The sequence below is a fragment of the Aedes aegypti genome, chromosome 2 (genome assembly GCF_002204515.2).
Source record: "Aedes aegypti strain LVP_AGWG chromosome 2, AaegL5.0 Primary Assembly, whole genome shotgun sequence".
Lineage (NCBI taxonomy): Eukaryota > Metazoa > Arthropoda > Insecta > Diptera > Culicidae > Aedes > Aedes aegypti.
In genome coordinates, this window is record NC_035108.1 from 378,868,663 (window position 1) to 378,895,039 (window position 26,377).

General features: G+C 36.6%; 2 protein-coding genes across 7 annotated transcripts in view; both read right to left on the bottom strand.

Moving 5' to 3' along the window:
* LOC5565314 (dedicator of cytokinesis protein 9) overlaps nt 1–26,377 on the bottom strand; it is a 301,107-nt gene that overhangs the window by 75,230 nt on the left and 199,500 nt on the right. The gene's annotated exons all lie outside the window — the stretch shown is intronic.
* LOC5565319 (para-nitrobenzyl esterase) lies at nt 4,514–6,553 on the bottom strand. The gene is made up of 4 exons (XM_001649602.3): nt 6,292–6,553; nt 5,985–6,236; nt 4,910–5,922; nt 4,514–4,842 (listed from the first exon to the last, which is right to left on the bottom strand). The coding sequence occupies exons 1-4, from the start codon at nt 6,499–6,501 to the stop codon at nt 4,545–4,547; spliced, it is 1,773 nt and encodes a 590-aa protein (XP_001649652.1). The 5' UTR covers nt 6,502–6,553; the 3' UTR covers nt 4,514–4,544.

Below are 26,377 nucleotides of genomic sequence, written 5' to 3' on the forward strand. Positions count from 1 at the left end.
TTAAAGATTACATCAGGAGTTTCTATACGGATTCTATCAGGAGTACCTTTAGGGCTTCCTTCAGAGTTCTTCTGGAAATTTAATTAGGAGTTCCGCCAGAAATTCCATTATCAATTCTTTCAGAGATTCCACCTGTAATTCCTCAAAAAAAAAAATTATTAGGAGTTCCTCCAGAGATTATATCAAGTATTCCTGGAGGCACTCCATCAGAATTCATTCTAGGAATATCATAAGGAATTACTCTAGGGATTCTATCAGGAAACTTATAAGGCATTCCTCCAGGAATTTCATCAGGAGCTCCTATAGAGGTTCCTCCAATGATTTCATCTGGAGTTCCTTCAAGAATATCTTAAGGAATTGCTACAAGGATTCCATCACGTGGTTGTCCGGATTCCATCAGAGGTTTCTCTAGGGATTCTATAAGAAGTACCATTAGGGCTTCCATCAGAGTTTTTCTTCGGATTTCATCAGGAGTTTCTCCAGGAATTTAATCAAGAGTTCTTTCAGAGATTCCACCTGGAATTCCTTCAAAGATTCTTTCAGGAGTTCCTTCTGAGATCATATCAGGTGTTCCTCGAGGAATTCCATCAGGATTCCTTCTGGGGATATCATAAGGAGTTTTTCCAGGGATTCTCACAGGACATCCATCAGGAATACATCCAGGGATTCTATCAGGAGTTCCTTCAGCGATTGCACCTGGAACTCCTCAAGGTATTCCATCAGGAGTACCTCTCGCAATTCCATCATAAGATTCTCTAGGGATTCCATCAGTAGTTCCTTCAGAGATTACACCTGGCATTCTTCCAGAGATTCTATCAGGAGTTCCTCTAGGGATTCCATCAGTAGTTCTTCTAGGAATTTCACCATTTCAGGAGTTCCTTGGAAATTCCTCCAAGGATTTCATCAGGAGTTCCTTCAGGGATCAGGAGTTCTTATAGGGATCCTATCAGGAGTACCTTTGGGGCTTTCATCAGAGTTCTTCTGGAGATTTCATCAGCAGTTCCTTAAAGGATTGTATCAAGAGTTCCTTCAGAGACTCCACCTGGCATTTTTCCCGAGATTCTATCAGATGTTCCTTCAGAGATTATATCAGGAGTTCCCGAGGAATTCCATCAGGATTTCTTATGGATTTATTATGGAATTTCTGTATGGATTCTATCAGGAGTTTCATCAGGTATTCCTCCAGGGATTTCATCAGGAGTTCCTATAGGGATTCCATTAGGAGTTCTCAAAGAATTTCATCAGGAGTTCCTCCAATAATTTAATCTGGAGTTCCTGCAAGAATATATTTAGGAATACCGACAAAGATTCCATCAAGAGTTTCTCCAGGGATTCCATCAGGAATTCCTTCAGGAATCATCATTAATTTCTTCAGAAATTTCAAGAGGAATTCTTATAGAGATTCCATCAGGAGTTCCTCTAGTATTATATCAGAAGTTTCTTCAGAGATTCCACCTGGAGCTCCTCCAGGGATTACATCAGAAGTTCTTCTAGGGATAACATCAGGAGTTTTTTTTTTGGGAATTACATCAGGAGTTCTTTTAGAGATTTCATGAAGAGCTCCTTCAGGAATTTTATTAGCAGATTCTTTAGATTTCTCCTGGGATTCTATCAGAAATTTTTGTAGGGATTTCATCAGGAGCTCCCCTAGGTCTTTCAACAAGAGTTCTTGTTGGGATTTCATCAGGATTTCTCAAGGAATTCGATCAGAAGTTCTTCTAAAGATTTTATCAGTAGTTCCTCCAGGGTTTGCGTTAGGAGTTCCTACAGAGATATCTATTCTACCTGGAATTGCTACAGTAATTCTATCAAGAGATTATCTAATGATTCCAGGAATTACATCACAAGTTCTTCCAAGGATTCTATCAGAAGTTTCTCTAGGGATTTCATCAGGAGTTCTTCATTCTTCATTATCATTGGGAGTTTCTGAAGGAATTTAACCAGAATTTTTTTTATGGATTCCATTAGACAAAAAATCTAAGATTCTATTATAAAATCCTCCTGAGATTCCATCATGAAAACCTTCTGGGATTCCATCAGAAGTCAGGGATTCTATCAGGCAATTTATTATAGATTCTTCCCGAAGTTTATTAAGTGATTTTACCCATATTTTCTTCCAAGGGTTTCTCAATAGTTTTGTCCAGGAACGTTTCAAGGTAGTTCTCCCGGAATTCTTTAAGGGATTCCTTCCGAAATTCCTAAAGGGATTTCTCCCGGAATCAATCAAAGGATGCCTCCCAAAATTCCTGAAGGAATTAATCATCATTTCCTTCGGAATTTCTCAAAGTATTCCTCGCGGAATTCGTCAAGGGATTCCTCTAGGATTTATTTAAGGAGTCAATCTCGGAAATCCTCAAGGGATTCACCGGGATTTTTTCAAAGAATTTCTCGCATAACAACTCCGAAGATCTTGGGGCTTTTAAGGAATTCCTTAAGTGATTTTACCAGAAATTTCTTATAAGAGTTTCACCTGTTATTTGGGAATCCACCAGTACATCATCCAGTGACTCTATCAGGAGTTCCTCCTGGGATTCAAAACAGGATTTCCTTCAGTGATTCCTTTGAGATTTTCACCAGAGGTTCCTCCGTGGATTCCGCCAAGATGAACTGCAATCATTCCAAAACGAATTTCGTATGATATTTGACCACAATTTCCTATGAAGATTCCACCAGTAGTTCCTTCAGAGACTTCACCCGTATTTTTTCTAATTTTTTCACCTGTAATGTTTCGCGAGGGAAGTTTTTTAAAGGAATTTTACAAGTTCTTCTAGGGTTAACACTGGGAATATCACCACAGTTTCACTAGAATTTCCACCAGAAAAATCTACCAGAGTTTCGTCACAAATTCTACCATCAAAGTTTTTACTAGGATTTTGCTTCAGGGTTATCAGAAATTCCTCCAGGGAATTAACTAATTTTCAATTCACTCAGAGTATCAAACAAAACATTTCTCTGTATGCCTTCAGGTTAAATCCTTAAAGTGGACCTAAAAGATTTTATTTTTTGAAAATTTCTAAAAAAAAAATCATGGGACAATTTCTTGACAAATCCTTGGAAGAATCACCAAAGAATCACTGGAGAAATTCCCAGAGAATTCCATGGGTAAATTCCATTCCAGGAAGATCATTTAAATCAACCCGTGGAGGAGTTCCTAGAGGATTATCTGAGGGTAATTTCTGGTGGATTCCTTGGAAAAAAAATCCTTCAAAAAATACTCGAAGGAATTGACGGATAAATTCCCTTAGGATTCCTCGGAGAAATTTATGTTAGATTATTGAAGTAATTCCTGCAGAAATCCCAGGACGAATGCCTCGTAGGGTCCCTTCAGAGATACAAGGAAGAGTCTTTGGAGGAAACTCTGGTGGAACTACTAAAAGAATTCATTGAAGATTCCCTAGAAGAATACCGGAGGATAATCTGGGGCAACCTCTCAAAAAAGTGCAAGCGGAGTCTCTGAAGGAGTTCCGGCTGGTATGCCGTGTACAAAGTTCCAATGAATTCTTTTGCAGTATTTCTCGTGGAATCCCCGAAGGCTTCCTAATGGAATCCTTGGAGGAATTCTCGGTGAAATCCCTGGAGAAACTCCTTGACGAAACCTTGGATAAATTGTGGTTAAGAGTTACTGGAGTATTTCTGTAGGAATTTTCATGTATTTCTGTAGAAAAGTTTGGGGGAATTTCTAATGAAAATCGGATTTTCTGGAGAAATCTGTGCAGGAATTGCTAGGAAAACCACTTGAAGAATCACTGAAAATTTTTTGATAAGAGTAAGTCTTGGTGGAAATTTTTGATGGAATTCCTGTATTAATATCTGGGACGGGATTTCTTAAGTAATCTCTTTAGGAATTTCTAGAGGATTTTTTGTTGGAATCGCAGGGAAAAATCCTGATAGAATCTGTTCAGATATTACTAAAGTTTCTCCTGAGGAACTCTTAAATGAAGCTCTGGAGGATTATTTTGGTGGATTTATTGAAAGAAGCATTGGATGAATCACTGAAGAAATCCCTCGGGAAGTTTTTGTATAAATCCCCGATAAAATCTGTAGAAAAAATACTAGAAAGAATCGCTGAAGAAATTCCTGGAGGAATTTCTGAAGCAACTTCTTGTGGAATTTAAGGAGGAAGCCATCAAAAAAGTCCTGGTGAAATCCTTGGGGATTTGTGGTGATGAATTTCTAGAGGAATCCCTTGAAAAGTATCTGAAAGAATTCGTGATGTAATTCCTGGGTAACGCGTGATGGAATCCTTGGAACTAACTTCTAGAGGAATTCCTGAAGGAATCTTTGAAGAAATTGTTTTAACATTCTCTGGAGAAATTCTGGGGGCAGCCTTGGATTATGCCGATTTTTTTTTCAATTTTGCTTAGACCTGCAGCTATAGAGATCGATTGGTGAGCACAGATTTGTTTGAGATTTTTTCGGATAGTTACGGACTTGTGAGCACCGTGATACACTGAACGTTTTCGCTAGATTTCCGATAATTATGAGTGTTTGGACAAAAAAAAAACGTATTAAGTATAATTTTAACATACAAAAACGCATTATATTTAACTCTCTTCGTTTCCAATCATGTTCATACTTTCGTCAACCACATCAAGCAAAACCTGTCCCTCGACCTCCAATTGCTTCACTTCTTCCACCATCGCGTCCAGCGCATCACAATCGTAATAGTACACACACTGGTAGATGGGTTCCCACAACTGGAAGTACTCGTTCTCGGCATCACGGTCCTCGCGAATTTCAAACGTTTCGTCGATGTGAAGATAATGCTTCGGCTCGGTGCCGTTCCGGTTATACGCCGGCCACCTCACATGCGACAGCTTGCTCCGCTTTGGAGTGGGATCACTGAAATTCATCAATCTCAGTTATCTGATGAACTCAAAGGTCCAGCGAAACGATGGTCTCAACTCACCCGTATTTAGCGAAGTTCGTCACCAATTCGACGGTTCGCTCATGAACCTTCCACTCACGACGGAACTCGGTTCGGTTGGCTAGAGCTTCCTCGATGACGTACGGCGAGAAGATGTAACCTAGATCGTCACCGTGAACCGCTCCGTACCGGCTGCCGTTGGTTCTCGTCGCGTAGAAGTGGTTCTTGTAGAATCCGAATCGACCGTCAAACTCAAAGTCGAAGTAGTAGATGGGAGTGCTGTCGTCCAGGTGCTCGCAGAGGTGCTGCAGCAATCGCTTGATCGGGTATTTCAGGTTGGCTACATTAGCTAGTTTCCTGTAGAAATTAGGATCTTTGGCAAGTTTGACCTTATGGTTTATGAGTTTGGTGATGTTTTGATTTAGAGAATCATCTTCGTTGTTGGGGAAATTGTCGCCAATATAGAGAAAGTTTGCATAGAAAAGGAGAAGTTCGAACTCGGTGGAAGTGTGACCCATCAAGATCGGTACTTGATTGACGGGTTTTTGCTTGACTAATTCTTGAGGTAGAGCAGTAATAAACGCTTCCGGATCGTTCGGATCTTCAATGGATGGGATGAAACCTGGGTAGAACATTGTGAAAAATCCGAAGGTATCGAACGACTCGTTGCGTTCTACGAAATGTTTGAAGTTTATTTGCTGCAGATCTTCCAGATTGGAGACGTTGTAATTGGCGATGAGTTGTTCGCCGATATTTAGAGAGTCATGATTCAGTGCCCAAGGGGACAACAGAGATCCGCTGAGGGCAACAAGTCGCTGGAAAAGGTTACGCGAACCTTCTGAGTATAAGTGATAGGTTACTGAACCGGCCCCGGCACTCTGTCCCATCAGAGTAACTCGGTTAGGATCACCTCCGAAGTATTTGATATAACGCTGTACCCACTGCAAAGCTGCTCGCTGATCTTTCAAACCGAAATTTCCGCTAATATTGAATTCGGGATACCGCAGGAATCCTAGCACAGACAGGCGGTAATTGACGCTGACGACTAGGACACCCTGTTGAAGAGATTACTCAAAAATTTAGATCATTTCATTGATCTTGTTTTATAAATACTTACGCTGTTGATCAGTAGATCAACTCCATTACCGACGTTTTCTTGAGAGGATCCTACCATGAAAGTTCCTCCGTGGACATACACTACAACTGGATACTTCTTACCACCAGGAATTTGTGGCGCGTAGATGTTCATGAACAAACAATCTTCGTCGCCCTGAACTTCCGTAAAGTTATAAATGTCGTTTTCCTGGGGGCAAATCTTTCCCATTGCGGTGTAGTTCTCGAATCCACTGGGGTGCCGCAGAACTGTATTCTGGAAAGATTGCTCGGTATTTCAAGTTTCAATTCGCAGATGTATCTGAGCTTACTTTGAAACGGAGTGGACCGACAGGAGCTTCTGCATAGCGAACTCCCAAGTAAGAGCAAAACGGAACTCCTGTGAAGGTATCATCGTAGATTCCTTCACCATAGGTGGCACCATGGAACTTAACCACACAAGAGGTTGAGTCGGATCCAAGCGAAGTCCCGGTTAGTCCGAGAAAGAAGAACATCAGCAGAGGCAGCTGTGGAGCACGCATCGCGACCACGATCAGACCTTTTCGCAGCGACTATCGATTCGTACTGATTGGGTGGTTATCAATTGGATTCCTAAGCTGGGCAGACACGCTCGATCGAAAAGTGCTAATCAATTCAATCAACTTCAATCAAGCAAAAGTCATCCCACTGATTCGCATATTTTTATTTTGGGAAGTTTGACGCGTCTGTGTAGCGGAAAGATTGTGAATTTTGATTGTTTTTCTTTTTGATTTGCGTCAATGAAATTGAATTCAGCTTACTAGTTCAAGGCGGCCATGTCCGTGTCGTACGATTCGTTCGATCATTTGTCTATGGGGTCGTCCATAAACCATGTGTTTCTGCACAAGGGAATACATCGTAATATTACATAGCTTCTCAGGAACAGAATCAGACGGATTTATGTAAATGGTGGAAGTGCCCATTATCTAATTATCTTGAGAATCTCAGTGTAAGGTACTCAATGGTCGACTCCTTAGCCTTTTTAATTAAACATATTCAAAGTTGGTGTTAACTAGTGTCTTTGACCAGATCTCCACCATCCCCCATTCTAAAACATTCTACAAAAGTGGTCAAGTAGTCTGTTGACGGTCCTTCAGTATTTATTTTATTAACAACATTTTTTGAATTCCTTACTCATATCAAACATTACATTAATTTCTTATATCCAAGTGTTTTGCATTAGGTTACACTATAATCCTAATTTTATGAAACTAAATTAAGCTTTTATTAACAACGGTGCCGGTTATGTACCCTTTGCGTATTATGGACCCCCTACTGAAAAAACATGAAATTAACACTTATTCTTACGAAAATCCACCGGGGGAACCTCGATTGCATTGTTAGTCAGCAGTTTCAGGCAAAATATTTGGTTTGAGGCGCATAAATTCAGATATTTGAACAGTTTTGTAAATGAAACCACTCAAGAGGGTCCATAATAAGCATTTCCAGGTGGGTCCATAATAGGCACGTCGGCGGCGAGCCGAATTACATGGGAATCAAATGGAGGGTCATAATAGGAAACGTCTAATTTGTAAACATTCCTATTCTGGACCCGGAGAGGGTCCATAATAGGCATTCGGACAACAGCTTTCCAAATGTATATTTTGCTGAAAAAATCGAATGTTTTTGTATGTTTCATAGGCGTACTACGAAGCAAAGACATTGAATTTGTTGTTAGACTCTACAAAACGTATATTAGCCTGCGGAAAAGCGTCGAGAATGAATTTTAGCTACTAAGCAAAGCCATGTTGAAGGTGTCTTGGTTCGATTCCCGGTCGGTCCAGGATCTTTTCGTAATGGAAGTTTCCTAGACTGCCATGGGCATAGAGTATCATCGTACGTGCCACACGATATACGAATGCAAAAATAGGAAAGAAAGCTCTCAGTTAATAACTGTGGAAGTGCTCATAAGAACACTAAGCTTGAGAAGCAGGCTCTGTCCTAGTGAGGACGTAATGCCTAGGAGAAGAAGGGGTCCATTACTAGCATTGAAACCCTACAAGGCCGGCCATCCTGAATATTTGTTTGAGGATGAAGCTTAGTCTTAGATTTTCTGCTAAAGAGAGGATACAGACATTTTATATATTTGTTATATTTGGCTTGAATGCCCTCAATGCAGTGGCGTAGATAGGGCTCGGTGCGTAGTCAAAATCGGGGGCCTAAATAGGAGTATTTGCCAATTGACTAGTCAATTAAACTAAACAATAGAGTAAGGTGGGGCATAAGTTTGACCTTAGAGGTATAAGCAAAGTTTTCAGAAAAACAATAGCAGATGAAACAAAACAAATACCATATAGTGAACTTCAACATATTGTCTATAATTTTCCTGAACAAATATGTGTCAAAATATTTACCCATTTTTAGTTACAACAGTTTCAAAATTTATTGTCCTAAACGAACTTTTGCCCCACCGGTGGGGCAAGAGTTCGAATCTAGTGTGGGGCAAAAGTTTGCCGAAAAATACACACTAAATTTTCATCAAAACATTGCCCAAAACAGGATTAATTGTAACATACCCAAAAATAGCAGTTTTTCGCAAAACTAAGTGGAAATAAAAAATGTTGGTGACATTTTTCGCACGATCAGGCAAATTTTGATAAATTCAAAGATAATATGTGGATTTCAGGCAATTTGCAAATTATTCTGTGAGTTTATACATGGGTCGAACTTTTGCCCTGATGATTTGAACTTTTGCCCCACTATGGGCCAAAAATTGTTTCCAAGAATTTATGCAAAAACTAATACACTTCAAAGCAATGATAGGCCTAATATTTTATCTTTATTTGATTCCATGCATCGAAAGATTGACCAAAAATTACAATATTTACGAAGAAAAACAACAAATAGCCATAATTTTTCCAATTCTCAATTGATTTTTATGATATTTGGTGTGAAAGATTCTAACCTGAATAGCAATCGTACCACTATGACATTTATAAGTTTTTTTTTTGAATTTTCTCTAATATACTTTCAACCAACATTAATATTTGAGATAGAAAATAATGGACCATGTGTTCATATATTGATGAAGTAGTTTTTATTTTTTAATTTGTATGTAACCAAAATGTCAATTAATCAAGAGTAATCTACCGATATAACCACTTGAGGGCTGATAGCGGCTAAAGTATCTAAAAAAAAGGAACTTTCTTCTTGTCTAAAAAAAAGGAACCTTAGAGACGTCATTGCTGATAAACGAAACCAAAATGAAATTGAACAGGAACCACATGTCGATAAGAATTCCTCAAGTAATCCAACCAGGAAACTCTCGAAACTTCTTTCTAAAAGTTTATGTGGGATTTAATGCTTTTTTCAGAAATTTAATCAAAATGTAATTCAACTTTTAACTTAACTTTTACTGAAAGTTTGTTTCAGCTATTAATCGAATATTTCTTCATTAGTACATTGAACGATTCCTTCACAGACTTGGCAAAGAATCAATCATGAATTTTAATTCGAGGTATCTTTAAAAACTCAACCGGAACTTTTTCCAATGATACCCACAGATTTTTTTCTTGTGATTCCCTCAGAAGATTTCCCAAAGGGGTCCTCAAAGAATTGTTACAATATCTCATCAGAAGTTTGTCCAAGAAGATGCAAAAAAAAAATCGGATTTTATTGGAGAGGATTCCTTTAAAAACCTAGATATATTTCTAAACAAAATCGTAAAGAAATCACTGATGAAATTCAGGATACATACTTCCAAAAGAGAAGTCTTTCAAAGATCTTGTCTGGACCATTGAGAAAGTCTCGAATGAGACTTCAGAGAAATCAATAATGGAATAATTGGAAAATTACACAACCAAAATTTGCAAGAGGATCTTGTAAATCTTGAGTGGAACTCTTTGTGGAGTTACAGAAATAATTGATGTAGGATTTTGTTGTTTTAAACACTAAATAAATTTTTAATTTAAAGAATCCAAGTAGAATTTACTAAAGAATAATGCCAGAAATCCTTGAAAGTAATTCTTATATTCCATATATGAACCAGCCACGGGCTTAAAATCTCCCTAATAAAGCGAATAATAATAATAATTCTTATATATGGAGCAAGTTTTGAGAAATCCTTGATTTAATTTATTGTGGAATTCTTGGAAAAAATCCTTAAAGATTTTGTGGAATGATCCCTGAAAGAATTTATGGAGTGATACTTGGGGTAATTATTGTGGTAATTATTAAAAATTTACGCTGAAAACGGCTGGAAGTATGACTGAAGAATTGCCATGAGAGATTTTCGATTAATTATTGTATGATTTCTCGAAATAATTTTTACACGAATAACATCAATCGTAGAAAAAGGCAGCTGTCATATTTTTTGCGATCGAAAAGTTTATTTCGGCTTATATATTAGAGTTTTGGCCGAAATGCCTTTTTTAAACAATGATGAACTAGTGACCAGTGAAAGTGAAGTTAAACATTTTTCCTTTTGAGTCAAGATCTTCGGTTGTTGTAAATTGAAGAGCTGAAGGAACATAGAAGCAGGATTTGGAACCATTGAATCTGGAATTAGGACAGTTAAAGCAAGTGCCTTCCTTCCTTCGTAGAGGAAACATTGGAATTTGCGTTTCCAATGAAGACGTTAACCATAAATATGGTGAGATAGTTCCATTTAATTATTTTTTGTTGGTTTTCCATTTGTATTTTGATTCTTACACAGTGACCGTTAGAATTGGCAGCACATCCAAAAATTTCATGTTTTACAAAACTAACCGTGCCAAAATCGAACAACCTCTTTTATAGAGCATTGTTAATATTTGTATTACATTATCGATGTGTTGCAAATATTAATGTTGACAAAAAATACCAGAAGAAATTCTGATATTTCTAGGAATTTCAATACCGGCTGTGCAAGCGTTTAGAATAGAATTACACCAATCGTACAACAAACCTTCGTTATTTTCCTGGAAATGTTTATGAAGGAATATTTTTAAGTTATCTTAGTGTAATACCGGTAGAAGTCGTTACAAAAATTTCTGAGAGAATTTTCGTTGTAATTCCGTCGTTGGACTGCTGAAAGAGTTTTTATAGCAAATTTAAAAGGAATTTCTTTTGGCATATCTTAAGAAATCACAAAATAAATTTCAAGACAAATTCCTAGAAGAATTGTTATAGGAATCTCTATAAGAATGCTTGCGAGAATTCCAGGAGAAGTATACTGGAGAAAGTTCTGAACGAATGAAGTAGTCGCTTAATAATCTCTAGAGCCTCAACAATTTACATCAATATTCATTACAATGCGAAAAAAGGGAAAAGAGACTTTAGATAGATTTAATGATTTGCGTAAAAAGAGACTTCAGAGACCTTTGTTCGTGTTATCGAAATATGCCTTGGTGCTTTTCAAGAATGTATAAAATATTGTGTACAAACATTCTTTTTGGTTAAGTTCAGGATAAGGCTCATAATTGAATGTTTACAAACCAGTTCCTGGCTTCCTCAGGCTCAAGTTATAGAGGCCCCCTGATATTAGATTATTAATAGGACAATGTATTTTTGTATCCAAATTTACGATGTTCTGTTCAAAAGTACTGTACTATAGCGTTGAAATAAACGCTATCTTTATGAATACACTAGATTATATAGAGGCCCCCATTCGTTACCAAACTAGGGGCCCTACAAACCCTATTTTCCTTACCCCGATGCATTTCTTTTTGTTAATTTATAATGCTATGAAAACATTTTCTCCATGAATTTGGGGCCCCTAAGAATCCGGGGCTCGGTGCGGACCGCACCCCCTTAGCTACGCTACTGCCTCAATGTAATTTTTGAAAGTTAAATTTTTATCTAGCAAGAGCCCTAGATACTTAACTTTATCTGACCAATTTATTGGAATCGCTCTCATCGTGACAACATGTCTACTTGAAAGCTTCAAATATAGAACTTTTGGTTTATGTGGGAATATTATAAGTTGAGTTTTGTAAGCATTTGGTGAAACCTTCCATTTTTGCAGGAAAGACCACGCAGGCTTCGTCCTTTAGCGGAGAGGCCTGTGTCATCCGCAAACAAAGATTTTTGACATCTCTGAGAAAAAATTGGTAAATCAGATGTAAAAATATTGTATCAAATTGGTCCCAAAATTCTGCCATGGGGAATATCAGCTCTTACAGGAAGTCTTTCAGACTTGAAGTTCTGATAATTAACCTGAAGTGTTTAATTTGACAGATAAATTTGGATTATTGTAACAATGTAAGTTGGAATGGAAGAGCAAGACCAATAGAATAGCCTTCAGATTTGTTAGAACGGATTAAATTTGTTACACGTAAAAGTTGATGAGTGGTCGTATGTCCATGTTGGAATCCGAACTGTTCATTTGCAAACATTTAATTTTCATTGATGTGGAGCATTATTCTGTTCAAAATGACATTTTCAAAAAGTTTACTGCATGGAGGAAAGCAAACTGATTGGATGATAGCTAGAAGCTTCTGCAGAATTTTAGTCTGGTTTTTGGTACAACCTTGGCATTGTTTCATCTTTCATGAAAACATGCCAGATGAAAATATTTGTTAAATATTTCAAACAATAATAATTATTATTAATGATTATCATTAATGATAAGCTACTCTCTGTAAGGTTTTGATGACGATGTAAAACATTCCATTATCGTCTGGGGCTCTCTTTTTTATTTATTTTTTAATGAAAGCTCTCCCTTCTTCCAAATTAGCCTCTCAGGAATTTTCGATTGAGAATGCTTTCGAAATCCTGTGGAACTTGATTTTCAATTGGACTAGAGAGTCTTAAATTGAATGGTGCGCGCTTTTAAACTGCATAGCAAGTTTTTAGGCTTTTTCGCAATTATTAGTTAGTAATAATCTGGTTTTTCTCTTTCAATGCCAATTTCAATTCATAATTTTATATAATTTCCAGAAGAGCTTAGAGCCAGGGTAGAACTGGAAAAAAATATTTAGAAAATGTTTGTTTCTTAATTGATAGAAACTTTTTTTACAAATCATGCCATATAATTTTCATAACAGATAGATCAAGAGTGCAAAATCATCATCTATAATCACGGATTCGAATTTTACATCACATTTTGATATTCCAATGCCCCTTGTTTCAACAATGGAAATGTTTCGAGAGCATTGTCAATATCAAGTTTTGTTTGCAAATAAATGATAACATCAAGATTACTATCGATTTATGTTTCATATGTGTTCTAGTCCACTCGTTAACAATTGAAAGTGGAGCTGATAGGATTGAGACTCGCTTATGGGGTATTTAAAATGTTAATAACAATCGTAAAAGGGTTTCTAGAAGAGGAAAAAAGTAGGGCTATCAGGGTATTGATTTTTTGAAATATCTTGAAGAGCACTCATCAAATAAAATTCTGCCGTTGGAATTGCTTTGCGAATTATTCCATGAGCGTTGTTGAGAATTAAACTTACCAATGACAAAAAAAATTGACTTCATTGCAAGTAAATTTCCGCAAGTCAGTTTGAAGCAAATTAACTTGCTGGCCAGTGCATTGAAAAGACAAATAGGCAGATATGAAAGAATCTTTAGAAGAGCTGTGTTTTAACAGAAACATCGTAAGTTTCAAAAACTTTGGTTTCAATTGACGAAAAAAGTTTATGTTTTGTACATCTATGAACGATAACAGCAACTCCACCACATGCTCCATCCAGTCGATTATCAATAAACAAAAAAGTTTGGAACCTAGTTATGATGGTTAATGAAGCGATCTTCGATTGAAAAATGAGAATTATTGAAGATTCCAAAATCACGGATATGATAAACGTTCCCATCGGTGAACTTATGGTTGCCCCCGAAATTTTCACAATGAATCTTTCAGGTATACTCTTTCACAGGAAAAACGTTCTTAGCGTGAGCAAAACCTCCACAAATCATGCATTTAGCATCCTTGCGGCAATTCTAGTAACATGGCTCCATCGTTGGTACTTGTGGCACTGAGTGGGATTCTAGAAATTATCTCTAGACTTCTGGAGATGTTCCCATGTCACATGGACAGAAATTGAAAGTTTTGCTATTTCCAATGCTATGATATTATTCAACTTTTATTGAAGTGAACCTTATAAAATTCTTTAGAAAGTCCTTTCCGAAAATTGCCATATTGGATTGTCCTCTTCATTATGATCACTTGGACTGTGGAAAATCCAAGCAAATAATTTTATTTGTTTCAGTTTTGTTCTTTTCAGATGTTTGAGAAGCAGTTCGCGAATTTCAAGGGCAGTCTGTTTTCTTTGCAATTTCGAAGGAGTTCAAAATCTCCAGCCTAAGTTCACCAAGTTCGGAAATACTGACCACGTTTGACGGCACCCTTTGCTTCCTCACTTGAGTAGCCATAAAAGGTCAAAACAAGAATCAAACTACGTTATTTGTGGGCGATCCCTTTTGCAGCCATCAGGAAACCCAGGGCGTTGCACATTAGCACTTGGCGGTACGCCTCATTTATCATCACATCAGACATTTCGCATAGGATAGCTTGGACGAACGATCATATCCGATCGGGCGATTCCATCGGGTGATCTCGAAAGACCATCACTCTTTTTTGCAGCAAAACAAAGCTATACTGAAGACTACAGTAACCCGCCAACCATATCAAGATCAAGCTATTATAAATGATCTTCGCGGTCGCGAGACACAAAAAGGTCTATCCCGTCCATTCAGAAGAGGTGGGGGCACATAATGATTTCCCCGCGCCGAGGATCAAGTTCAAACTACCACACCAATCCTGTTTTTTTCCGAATCCGATGCTCGATCGTGCGAGACCGATGGTCACATCGCTTTGTTGCAGACTCGGCCCGAGTAACAATAATCGGCACTGCCACCGGGTGATGAGGAATAAGGATTAAGCGCGGAATATTTCAATTGAGAGTGGAACAACCATGTGCGATGATGATGATGCGAATGGTAGGTACCCGATGCCCGATGTCCGTCTTCGTTGCTGGTCGCGAGCTTGAGAGCTCGAAAGAAGAAGAACAAAAAACAACAGTGGGCAGGAAAGGGGGCGGAGCCGTCTTGTTTATCTCTTCACCGTCGCGGGCTGATGATGGTTCTTCGTGTCGATTTTTCGTAGTTTTTGTTGTTGGGTTGATCGCGAAGAGCACGCGCATTCGTCGGATTTTGCGCGATCGCGCGAACTTGTGTTTGTGTTGCATATGGTTGATGCTGGTTGCATTTCTTTTGTTGATATACATTGTTCGGAATGTACTAGGTATGTATATCGTCGTTTTCAATGTCAGTATTGTGCTCTTACATGAGAAAGTTGATTGTAAATGTGTCGTACGCCTTAATTTTTTTTAACAACATATTACATTTCATTTGCCTTAACAGCTCAGAATTTTTACAAGTAAATTGAACTCACCTTCTCATAAGAGATTTTTTCATGGATGTGACCAGATATTTTGCTATGCACGATATGCATTCAGGAATCGTACGAGTTCCTTTATGTCAGGTATTACCCTGGAGATTTCTGTAGGGATGATTTTTAGGAATCCATTTTTCCATCCAGGAATTCAAGAATTTCAATGGGCGGAACCATATTTTTTGCCAGAAGGGTTTGATAATTTCAGATCTTCATACCATTTTTAACCTTCTGGGAGACATTTAGCGATCTTTAAAGGACTCCTATAAAATGGTTAGTATAATCCTAAAGAACTATATTATTATAAACCCTTTTGAAGATTTCAGATTGCACACATCTAGCTGAGATTGATACGAGATCTTAACGGAATGGTGAGCCTATTTGGATTCCTAATAATATTTTTGGGAGATTATTATTTGTTATTATTTTTTTTATCTATTTTAACTAAATAATTTAGAAAGAGGGAAAATCCCCTTTGAGTGATTATCATTAAAGATATAGTTCTCATAAATACATAAAACCTCTTCATCTGTTCTAAAATCGTTATAAAAAATATATATTATATACAAAAGGCTCAAACGGCATTGATCCATAGCAGAGCCAAATCTTCAAGGAGGACCAGGAACCAGAATCTACTTGAAACCATCAAAACGGGACAGATCTGGAAAATTTTTCTTCAAACCAATTCTGAAACAAAAAAGAAACAAGTATCAAACATAATATGGAGCATCATGTAAAAATCTATAGAGTAATTTCAAAGATAGTAGAAATTTACTTCCTAATATGTCTCGTACAGATGATAGAAGATGATCATGATGTTTCTTTAAATCGCTAACAAATTTATTTCTTGGAATAATGTATCGAGTGCCGTTGAAAAATATATGATCAATATCTTCATATGTTTCACAACAATCGCATAAATTAGAATCACTTATATTAATACGATATAAGTGACTATTACAAATATAATGATAAGAAATTATTCTTGATAATGTTCAATTAAAATTACTTCCAACAGATAATTTTTTGAACCATGTACATAGTTTAATTGACAATAGGAAAAATAGAATGACACCAACGTCCTTTATCACTAGAATTCCAAGAAATCTGCCAATTGTTTAGAAATTTTTTTTAATTCAGTGCTATATTCAGATGGTGCAATTTGACGATCATACCATATTCCACAACGAACACCCAATTTAGATTGATTAGATTTGATTTATTAGATTTTTCGAGAACTCCTAGAGAGATTGAAGAACTCTGTGGCTGTGTGCTTAGTCTTACCAAGCATTCAGACGCATTGTTCCAAGGAATGTAGAAACGCTTACAGCTTCAGTCCGGATTCCTCGTGTGACGTGCCTTTTGATCTATAGAGCATTTCTAGGTCAAAACGCATATTGCACAGGATGGTATCAGTTTTAATTGAATTAAACCTCGCGCATTTATCAGTGGCCTATCAAAGAGCTGTAAGCTGCAAATTATTTTAATTTGTTAATTACGTGTATTTTCAACTCAAAATGCGGATCGCGCAAATACTTATTTTCCCTATGGAAATCCTATAATGCGCCTTTTGCTGTCCATAATCTGTATAATTTCGGCATCCTTAAGAAAGTTTTACTAATAACTTCACTATAAGTTATTCAATACATTCTTTCAAAGATCCAAAAATTATTCCTTTTCCTTTCTGCAGGGGAGCAATCTTTAGGTAAATGCCCATAGTAATACTCAAAGTAATTTCTGGTGGTATTCCAGAGGTCAACTAAGACCCCTGGGCTTGGGATTATATTTTCCAGGGAGCGATGAATTTTGATAATTGATCGCTGTTGTTAGTAGTTTTGATTAGATGTTGGGTAAATTTCAAAGCAATGGCAACCTTTTTATTACAAAATTTAGATTTTATCTTCTGACCTAAAGATTCTGGTTAAACTACTGTACTATGCAGTTGGGCTGCACTACGCTATCACTCATCAAAATTACTTTCACTTCGGGAAAATATAATTTCAAACTGGCGAGAAGATTACAGACTGAGGGTGGGTTAGGAGCACAATCAGACCCTTGAATGTGCAATGTGGGGTAGTAATTGGGAATGCCATTGACGGTTTGTAATCTTCTACGAGGTTTTCGAAAACCAACAGGGCGCGTGCACCGGGTTGCGGATAGGAGCAAAGGGAGATCAATAGCATCTACCTAAAATAATAGAGCAAAAAGCCGTTCCATGATTAGGTAATGTTAAGCGATCTTCTATGGTGTTCTAGTACTATAAAATTCTTCACTCACTGGGAATTCTGGCCTTGATAATATCAATAGTGATAAAAACATAAAATAATACCTAATACTTAATAAGTACAATGTAGCTTTAATGTAGTAATAAATGAAATAAAATCAATTTTCTATACTTGACAAGGTTTTGAAGACAATCAATGAGTGAAAGAACTACCTATTAGAAAAGCCACATCAGCTAAGTCTATACATATACAAATGTTGGTCATAGGGTCATGGCGAGCATTCGATATGTATGTCTATGACTGATTCTGATCTAATAGGGGCACTAGAAGACCACGCGGACAATTTCGAAACAAATTATTTTTATACATCGGTCTTACGTTCCGAAAGGCTCAGCTATGCTGCAAAGTAATTTTATAAGTTATTCATTACTGCTGTTTAATTGTTTATAATTCTAACAAAACTACATAATTAACTCATTACTAATCACTGTTCCTATATTCTCTTTTTCTCTCCTTCTTATCTGTTGCATGATTATGAGCATCACTAATATAATGCATGAGCATGCACAATAAGAATAATTTCAGGATTGAAAGCAGTACATGGATACCTGGATAGAATAGCTTCGAAAAGGGCGCTCAAAATATAATATTTCTGGTCAGGGAAGTATTTCATCAAGGGTATGTAAAATTTTTTCCTTATTAACATCTAGATCACATAAACAAATGAACTAATATCAAATATTTTTTAAATATTTTTATATAAATCAGCATCGTCAATCAGTGTAAAAACAGATAAAGTTTGTAAAGTTATCACCATCGATTAAATTGCGCTCTGTATAGTAATGTTCATTCAGTATCAAAATCTCCTAAAGCGTCGCATTGTGCCATCAGCAGCCCTTAGCATCACTCTCATATTGTTATTATTTTGTTGTTTATAAAATTTCTAGAAAGCGATCAGCATATTCTTTCTTACTTGTACAATGGCCGATCTATTTGGAATTTTAATAAGTCAAATCAAACTTCAAAACTCAAATTAAATTGCTTTCAGCACATTTACATTTTGCAGCATTAATCGCATTACTGTGTCAAGTCTCCTCCATTCCCTATACCCTACCCCAACCCTTCTTATCCTTTCCGATGGTGTTCAAGTGGTCCGCATAGACTATTACGGCCATTACCTATCCCTTACCCCGGCTGCGCTCTCATTGCCCCACCAAACGCTGCAAAATGAAAATGAAAATGAAATAAACACTAATGCTCATATTTTTATATTTTTATATTTTTCATTTCATCACGGTCCTCATTGCCCGAGCGGAGTCGACAAAACTCGAGGTGGATAGAATCGACGGAACTACGATACGGAAAAGTAACAGATGAGAAACTATCGATACATTTATTCAACTATAAAAATCACGTTTTAACGTAATAACTTTATTTCTTTCTTCTCGTTCCAGCAATCCAACAGCCAAACCATTTCTACTATCTTTTCATTTCCTCTTCGTTACATTTATAGTCCCTCTGGTACTGAATCGAATGGCGCATTCCGCTTTTATTAGCGCTGTCTTTGATGTACGTTGAGCATGGTGTCGGAGGTGGTGTGCTCTGTAGAACATCTGATGTGCTACACGGCACGCCACTTCCGACATTTTGTTTGGTGTGCGGGATGGGCAGTGCTGGTGATGAGGTGGAGGGCGCTATTCGGTTTAGTGGCAGAGGGACTATATCTATTTAATGTATCTGAAACTTGTGGGACCGCTTTAATTCCGGCGCCTGCTTGTGGAAGAACCCGGTGTGCTAAACGGTATAGGACATGTTAACGGGGGAGGCTTGGTAGGTCCTCACCCAGCCCGTGTCTAGATTGGCGGATAATTGTCTGCCAGGGTGTGGATTGAGCAATTACAATTACAATTATTCCAGAGGTCAACTAAGATAAATAAATTTGCAACATACCAGCAGTTGATTAACGGATTTTCTTATCAAATTCTCTTAGGACCTTGTAATTTATAGACCATTTTTGAAGGAATCGTTGAAAACATATCCCGATAACAAAAGAGAAATTCGTGGATTTCTGATGAGATTTCAATAAATCCTAGAAAATTTTCTTGAAGAATTACTTGTGAAACATACAATTGACAATTTTTAGGTAGGAAATTTTCAGAGAATTACTCTTGAATTTAATAAATGCATTGCATAATTATAGAACATTAGCAAGGCGTTATTTCTTATGGCATATCTTGAAAAATAACTAAAGGTATTGTTAGAACGCAAAACTTGACAAATTCCGGGAAAAGTGTTGAAACATATTTAAAAAGCAATTTTTTTCAATATATCTGACAGAATCTATGATTTATTCCCGATTCGTTGGGAATGACATTTGGTCTAATGACATTTAGCCGAATGACGTTTGGTCGAATAAGGTTTAGTCGAAAGTACATTTGGTCAAAAAGAATATAATTGCTTTAAGAATCATATGATATTCGGTTGAAAATATTTTAATCGAAAATTTCTTCGAATATGAATTTTTCAGATTATTTCAAAGAGTGTCATTTCGACGTTGATAGTGATTGAGTCATTGAAAAAAGGGAAAGCATGTATAGTAGGTGCTGTAACTAGAGGTTGCATATGCTAGGACAACATGATAGTTTGCATGAAATCTACAAGATGTACTGGTATTTCTTGAACAATCTTTAAGCCTTCAATATGCGACGACGGTTAAGTCGGATGAATCTGCGAGTCGATCTCAAATGAAAGCAAGTCAAGGGGTCTGTTCACAAATTTCATAACGCTAAAGGGGATGGATGGGTGTCTTTAAAATATTAAAAAGCGTTACGAGAGGCTGGATGGGTGTCCAAAATTTGTTATTGACTTCTGATGAAAATCCATTTGCTTAAAATAAACTTAAGAGCATCTGTTGTGCAAAAAATCTAGTTCGGTTTTATATCGGATGAACCGAATGATTTTTCGAACAACTGAAATGTTCTAGTCATTCGAACAAACGTCCATTCGACCAAATGTCCCTTCGACCAGAATCAATGACATTTGGTCGAAAGACATTTAGTTGAATGACGTTTAGTCGAAATACACTTGGTAGAATGGACATTCGGTGGAAAAAGTTTTATTGCAATAGAAAGCTTACTATTTTTGGTCGAAATCAGCATTTCGTCGAATCTACATACTTAGGAACAAAAAATTTCAGGGGTAACCCATTTCGCATAAAGACGTTTAGCATAAGGACGTTTGGCATACACCAGTTTCATACAAGTACCGGCAGCATTTTAAAGAAAGTATATAATCCTCATTATGCCAAACGTCCTTATACGAAACGTTTTTTATGCGAAATGTCCCAAACTTTCCGTTTAGTCCGATTTTCTTCGAGAGTAGAATTTTATCTGGAATTGTGATGTTATCGGCCTTAGCAGTCTAAGTTGCAGCAAAAACAATTTCGCATCTACATCCGACGGTTTCGGTAATATATTTTACCTTTTCACAATTCCGGATCAAACTATAGTCGTTAAGCTTCCATCTGTAAAATTTTATCACTAACAAGTTTTTAGACACTTATTCTGCGAAGCGAGACGAGCTGATCTCAAATGGATGCAGGCCGAGTTTTGTCACCTCAGACAATTCTCTCATGATCTCACTCGATATACAAAATAAGCACAATTTTTTCAACGGCACAAATATACAAATTGGCGGGAGACGTGGCTTTGGATCCGGCCTTCTGATAATCAAACTATTTCTAGGTGCTTTCATAGTATTGAATGGTTAACTTCCACCGCAAACTCTGCTATTTACCTGAAGTCATCAACACCATCAGCAAAGCCATATCTTTAGTTAGGGAATGATATTTAACTGAAAGCCACAATAACCCGATTGCACATAAGTAGAGAAACGTATCCTGTTGGCGATAATTAATATTCACTTCGAAAAAAAAAAAAAAATTACTGCCGTTTAGATACTTAGATTTCCGCATTCCAACATCGTACTCACGTCCGTAAGCTTCAGGACCCGAATACTCTCCAAATGCAGATCAGCGTAAAGAACGAACGATAACATTTTGAAAGAATAATTAATAAATAATAATAAATTTAAGAAATCATTATGTTCATATCGTTTGGTAAAGAAATAATTCCGGGTCAAGTTCGAAGAAAAAAATCTAAAACGGATTACGGAAATGAGTTTCTTGAACAGTCTCTTGAGAAATTTTGTAGCTATCATTGAAACTTTTGATGACTACTTGTAAGGAAACAAAAAAATAGTTTATGAAGAAAGCATGGGAGTAACATGGGAATGAATCATCACGTGATAACAAATCGTTAACTGGAACCGCTACCCGACCGATAACTAAACCATATTCATGTTGTGGACTCCATGTTGCCCACTGTTTAACATATATTGAAGCTCGACCACCCCCATTACCTGATGAATGATTCCGAAAGTTGAACAAATTTTCTACCCGAAAAAATTTGAATTCGAAAAAAATTTGAATTTAGCACTTTACCATTTAATTGAATTTATTTCCTTTGACAGATATGCGTATTTCGACCTCAACTGTTCGATCATTTTCCGTGTCGTGGAATACCTTGTTTATCAATAGATTTTTCTTATAATTTGAAGCTTTATGTTGCGTCCAACAGGTAACCTTGGGTTTTGTAGTTCATTGCATTTCAAAGGACTTACCTGGAAATAAAGAGAAGAGCATAAATTCATTAATGGAAATGAACGTATTTCATAAAACCATTCAAACTACAATGAATTACACAAAAAAATCATAATCATCAAATAGTTATCATTAATATTTTATGTGCAAACGAGACTTTCAGCCCTCTGCCGGTTCACCTCGACATCATCCAACAGCATCAAACAATAAGTAATCCAACAAGAATATTGTCGCGTCAATCTGTCAAATCGTCCAAAGTAATTAATGTTCCCGGATCTTTTCCCAAACAAACCTAACCCGTATGATTCTTTTGCGCAAACACAAGTATTTTCGTTGGGCGACAATAACCACTGACTCGCCGGCGAACGCGAACAAATTTATTTGCCACTCAATTCATCAAATTTTGGAACACGTCCCTCCGCGCGACGATTACCGTGTCGAGATCTATCCACCTACCAGTGTTCCATCGCTTTTCCATCGAATCAAGTTAGCACTAGGGTGTCCCAAATTTTCCCTTTGTCAGGAAACTTAGGGACTAAACGTTCAAATAGTAGTTCAGGATGTTACAAACAAACTTTTGTATGGGGAAATCTCTGAGAAATTACTATTAAAGGTTGCCTGTTCAGATTTAACACGTAACTAACTGTGTTAAAAAAGTCTATTTCAGTAAATTTCGTGATATCCATTATTTTGAAGATACCTTGGGGACCAAATTATTTCGCAAATAGAATAAAAAAGTAGCCCTAGACAGCACCCACTTTCCATGTGCAAAGTAAGTCGCGCATCTCGTAATTGGACGTGAATTATAAGCAGAAGAAGCGAATTGCGCACCCGAACAAATGTTAGTAACCCTTTGTTCACACGCGTCGTGCTGAATATAAAGAGCAAAATTAAAATTGACATTTTTTTCGTTCGTTCGTTCGCGGCTTATGTCGCGCACCAGTATAAGTAGGTATAAGTGCCGTACCCGTTTGGTATCCCGCTGACAAATTGCCGGCATCCGAGCGCTAAATCGCCAAAACGCAAACCAGCATGCCGTATGCCACCGCAATAATAAACTATTAAACTGTAACTGGTGAATGTTAATTAGTTTTTGCTTTATTTATTTCACGATGGTCTCGAAATGGTAAATTTAGCCTGACGCCGTTGTTTTTTTTACGGTTTTTTATGGAGAGAGTTTAGTAATGTTATGCATGTTTTGTTACTTTTGAAAATACCCAACATAAAGTATGAGTAATCGAATTTCTGGATGAATATCATGAAGAACTTCTTAACAATTTCGCAAATAAACTCCAGTGGTAACCTATGAATAATTTTGAGCATGAGCATAGATGACCGTACAATTCGTAGTTGCTACTCCGTGATTGACCAGAATAATCGAAGTTATAAAGGGAATTAATGAATGGGGCTTGGGATTAGCTTACTGTTCCTCAAGGTGCACACACCGAGAGCTCAAATATTGAAAGTCAATAACGGCGCCGGCCACGTCCTTACGGTCATAGAGGAAGCGAAGGAATGTTAGTTAGACAACCGTTGTTATTAGAGACCGAGTATACCTCTGCATCTCCACAGTTGTCATGGAAAGGATATTGGGTTAGTGGGATAAGGTATAGGTCTGAGAGTCACCAATGTTTGGTGATGCGATCATATTAGGCCTAACCGTATTCGCAAAATAATTCGATAATCGCATTGTACGCCGAACAAGTGTTCATCACTCGCCCACGCAAGAGCAAGCAACGCGATCATTAGATTAAACACTACTAACGAATCGTGGCATTTTTTGACTACGACGCGCGACATGTCTGATCCTGCCCTCATCGCCCGCCCCCGCAGGAGCAAGCGTCAAGGTCGAAGGATCAAACACTACTCTAAACTCCAGTGGTAACCTGAGAATAATTTTCAAGAAAAAGTGCCATATGACTTAGGGTAAAAGATTGCTGTACAGCGGAAGTAGGAATGTCATAACTGTTGAAAGTGAACTTAAGAAGAAACACCTGAAGTCCGTAAATAGCAGAAAAACGCTATATTATGATGAAAAATTGAAAAAAAATTTCTAAAGGAATTTTATAGAGATTCCCTGCAAGACTTTAGATAGAAACAACTAAAAGAATTTCAGAAAAAAACAACTTTTGAAACAATCCTAGAAGAGATTCTTTCAAAATTTCCAATGGAACTTCTAGAAGCTTTTTGATTAATTTAAAAAATAATTAAAGATCAATTAAAAAAAGGTCAAATAAGACTAGGGAATATATTTTAAAAAGCATTGTTCAGAGAATTTGCCCAGACATCTCTCAGAGGTTATTTCTAAATAAATCGTTGGGGGCTCCTTGTTACATTACGTCAAAAACTTTGTGCCAGAAATTTCATCAGAGTGTAATTTAGGTCTTTGCTCAAAGTTTTCGCCCGTCTACTTCGAAGATTTTTTCAGGAGTTGATTCAGTTATTTTTTCACGGACTTTTCAAGAAATTTCTCTAAGATTATCTTCAGAAAATCATCCAAGAGATTTTTCAATGATACTTCCATAACTGTTTTGGTAGTTCAAGATGCAGTTTCTCAAAGATTCTCCCAAAAATGTCTCCAAAAGTTCTCAGCCCTCCTAAGATTTTAGGTTAAAAGTTCGTCAAGAATTATTCAAGGATATCTTCAGAATAAATAAACTCGAATTTCTTCAACGAGTCCTCAGCAACATCACAAAATATGTTTGTGCTACTCAAAAAATATTTCTACAAGTTTATCTTTAATTACATTCGAAAACTTCTATAAAGTCTCTACAAATATTTCACAAAAAAAATATCTATGGAAACTTGACAATTTTTTTCAAATTACAAGGGATTTATTTTTTTTTAATTTCTTTATTAGTATCATTCCAAATATTACATTCATTTCTTATATCTTGGTGTTCTGTGTTATTAGACACACTATCATCCTAATTTGGTAAAACAAATTTAAGATCTTATTAACATTTTGTTAACAACATATTACATTTCATTTGACGTAGCAGTTCAGATTTTTTACAGGTGAGTTGATTTCACCTGCTTAAAAGAGAAAAAAACGCTTTGAATATACTTAACCTAACTTAACCTAAACATACAAGGGATTTAATGATGGGAGAAAACTAAACTTTCAAAAAATAAGGATAAGCTAAGATAAAACTAAGGATTCAAAAATGCTTATTTGAGGCTGAAATTGTGTACAACTCATATTGCATATTGGATGAATTGAAAGAAAATAATTCTGATAGAAATTTCGTTGCTACTGCAATATGGGGCTCATGTATAATCTCAATGTAACTGTTATGCGGTTACAACTGCTAATGTGAAAAAACAACTTGGTATTTTTTCGAATTTTCTAGAACAATCTCACAGATTTCAGTAAGTGGATCGAAAGAATTTGTCATTTGATGACTCTCCATGGTATTAACTCAAAATTGTCAAATATGTCGAATGTGACAAATATGCAGTTATGAGTAGTTTAAATATCTTCAACAATCGCTTAAGATACTTTTGTAGAACTTGATCCTGATAAATCTCACAGGATTTTGCGTTTAATGACTCCCTTGAAACTTAGAAAGATCCATTTTAACCTGCGAGTTTATTCTGAGAAACCTGTGAAAATTCTTTTGAAAACTCTTTGAGAAATCCTTTCAAAAATTCAATTATCTTTCTGGGATTACCAAAGAACTCATACTAAACTATGTTTCCGAACATTCCTTCTTGGATTATTCTAGGAATTACTCTAAGTATAACACTAAAAGATCCTATAATGATTCTACCAAGAATTTCTCCAGGTTTTTTTGGTTCAATCAGAGATTTATTCAAGAATTTTATTTAGGTTTTTTTCCTGGAGTAATTTTAAAAATTTCCTTAAAAGCCCATCGATTGTTTTTATGCAGGTTTCTGAAGTTTGAAAATTTTCAAGAGTTATAAGAATTTACCCAACACTAAAAGTGTGAGTTTTTATTACCTCCAGGTAATATAACAAAGTTCATCTAAAACATTTAAGATTGAATCCTGTAATTAATCCTTTGATTTTTCTAGAATATTTTTTTCTCAGAATTGCTCCAAATATTGAAACAGGAATTCTTCCAAATACATATAAAAAAATATATTGAAGTAATACAGATTTTTGGGACTTCATTCTATGCTTCCTTTGGGTTTCATTTCCACAATTATAATTC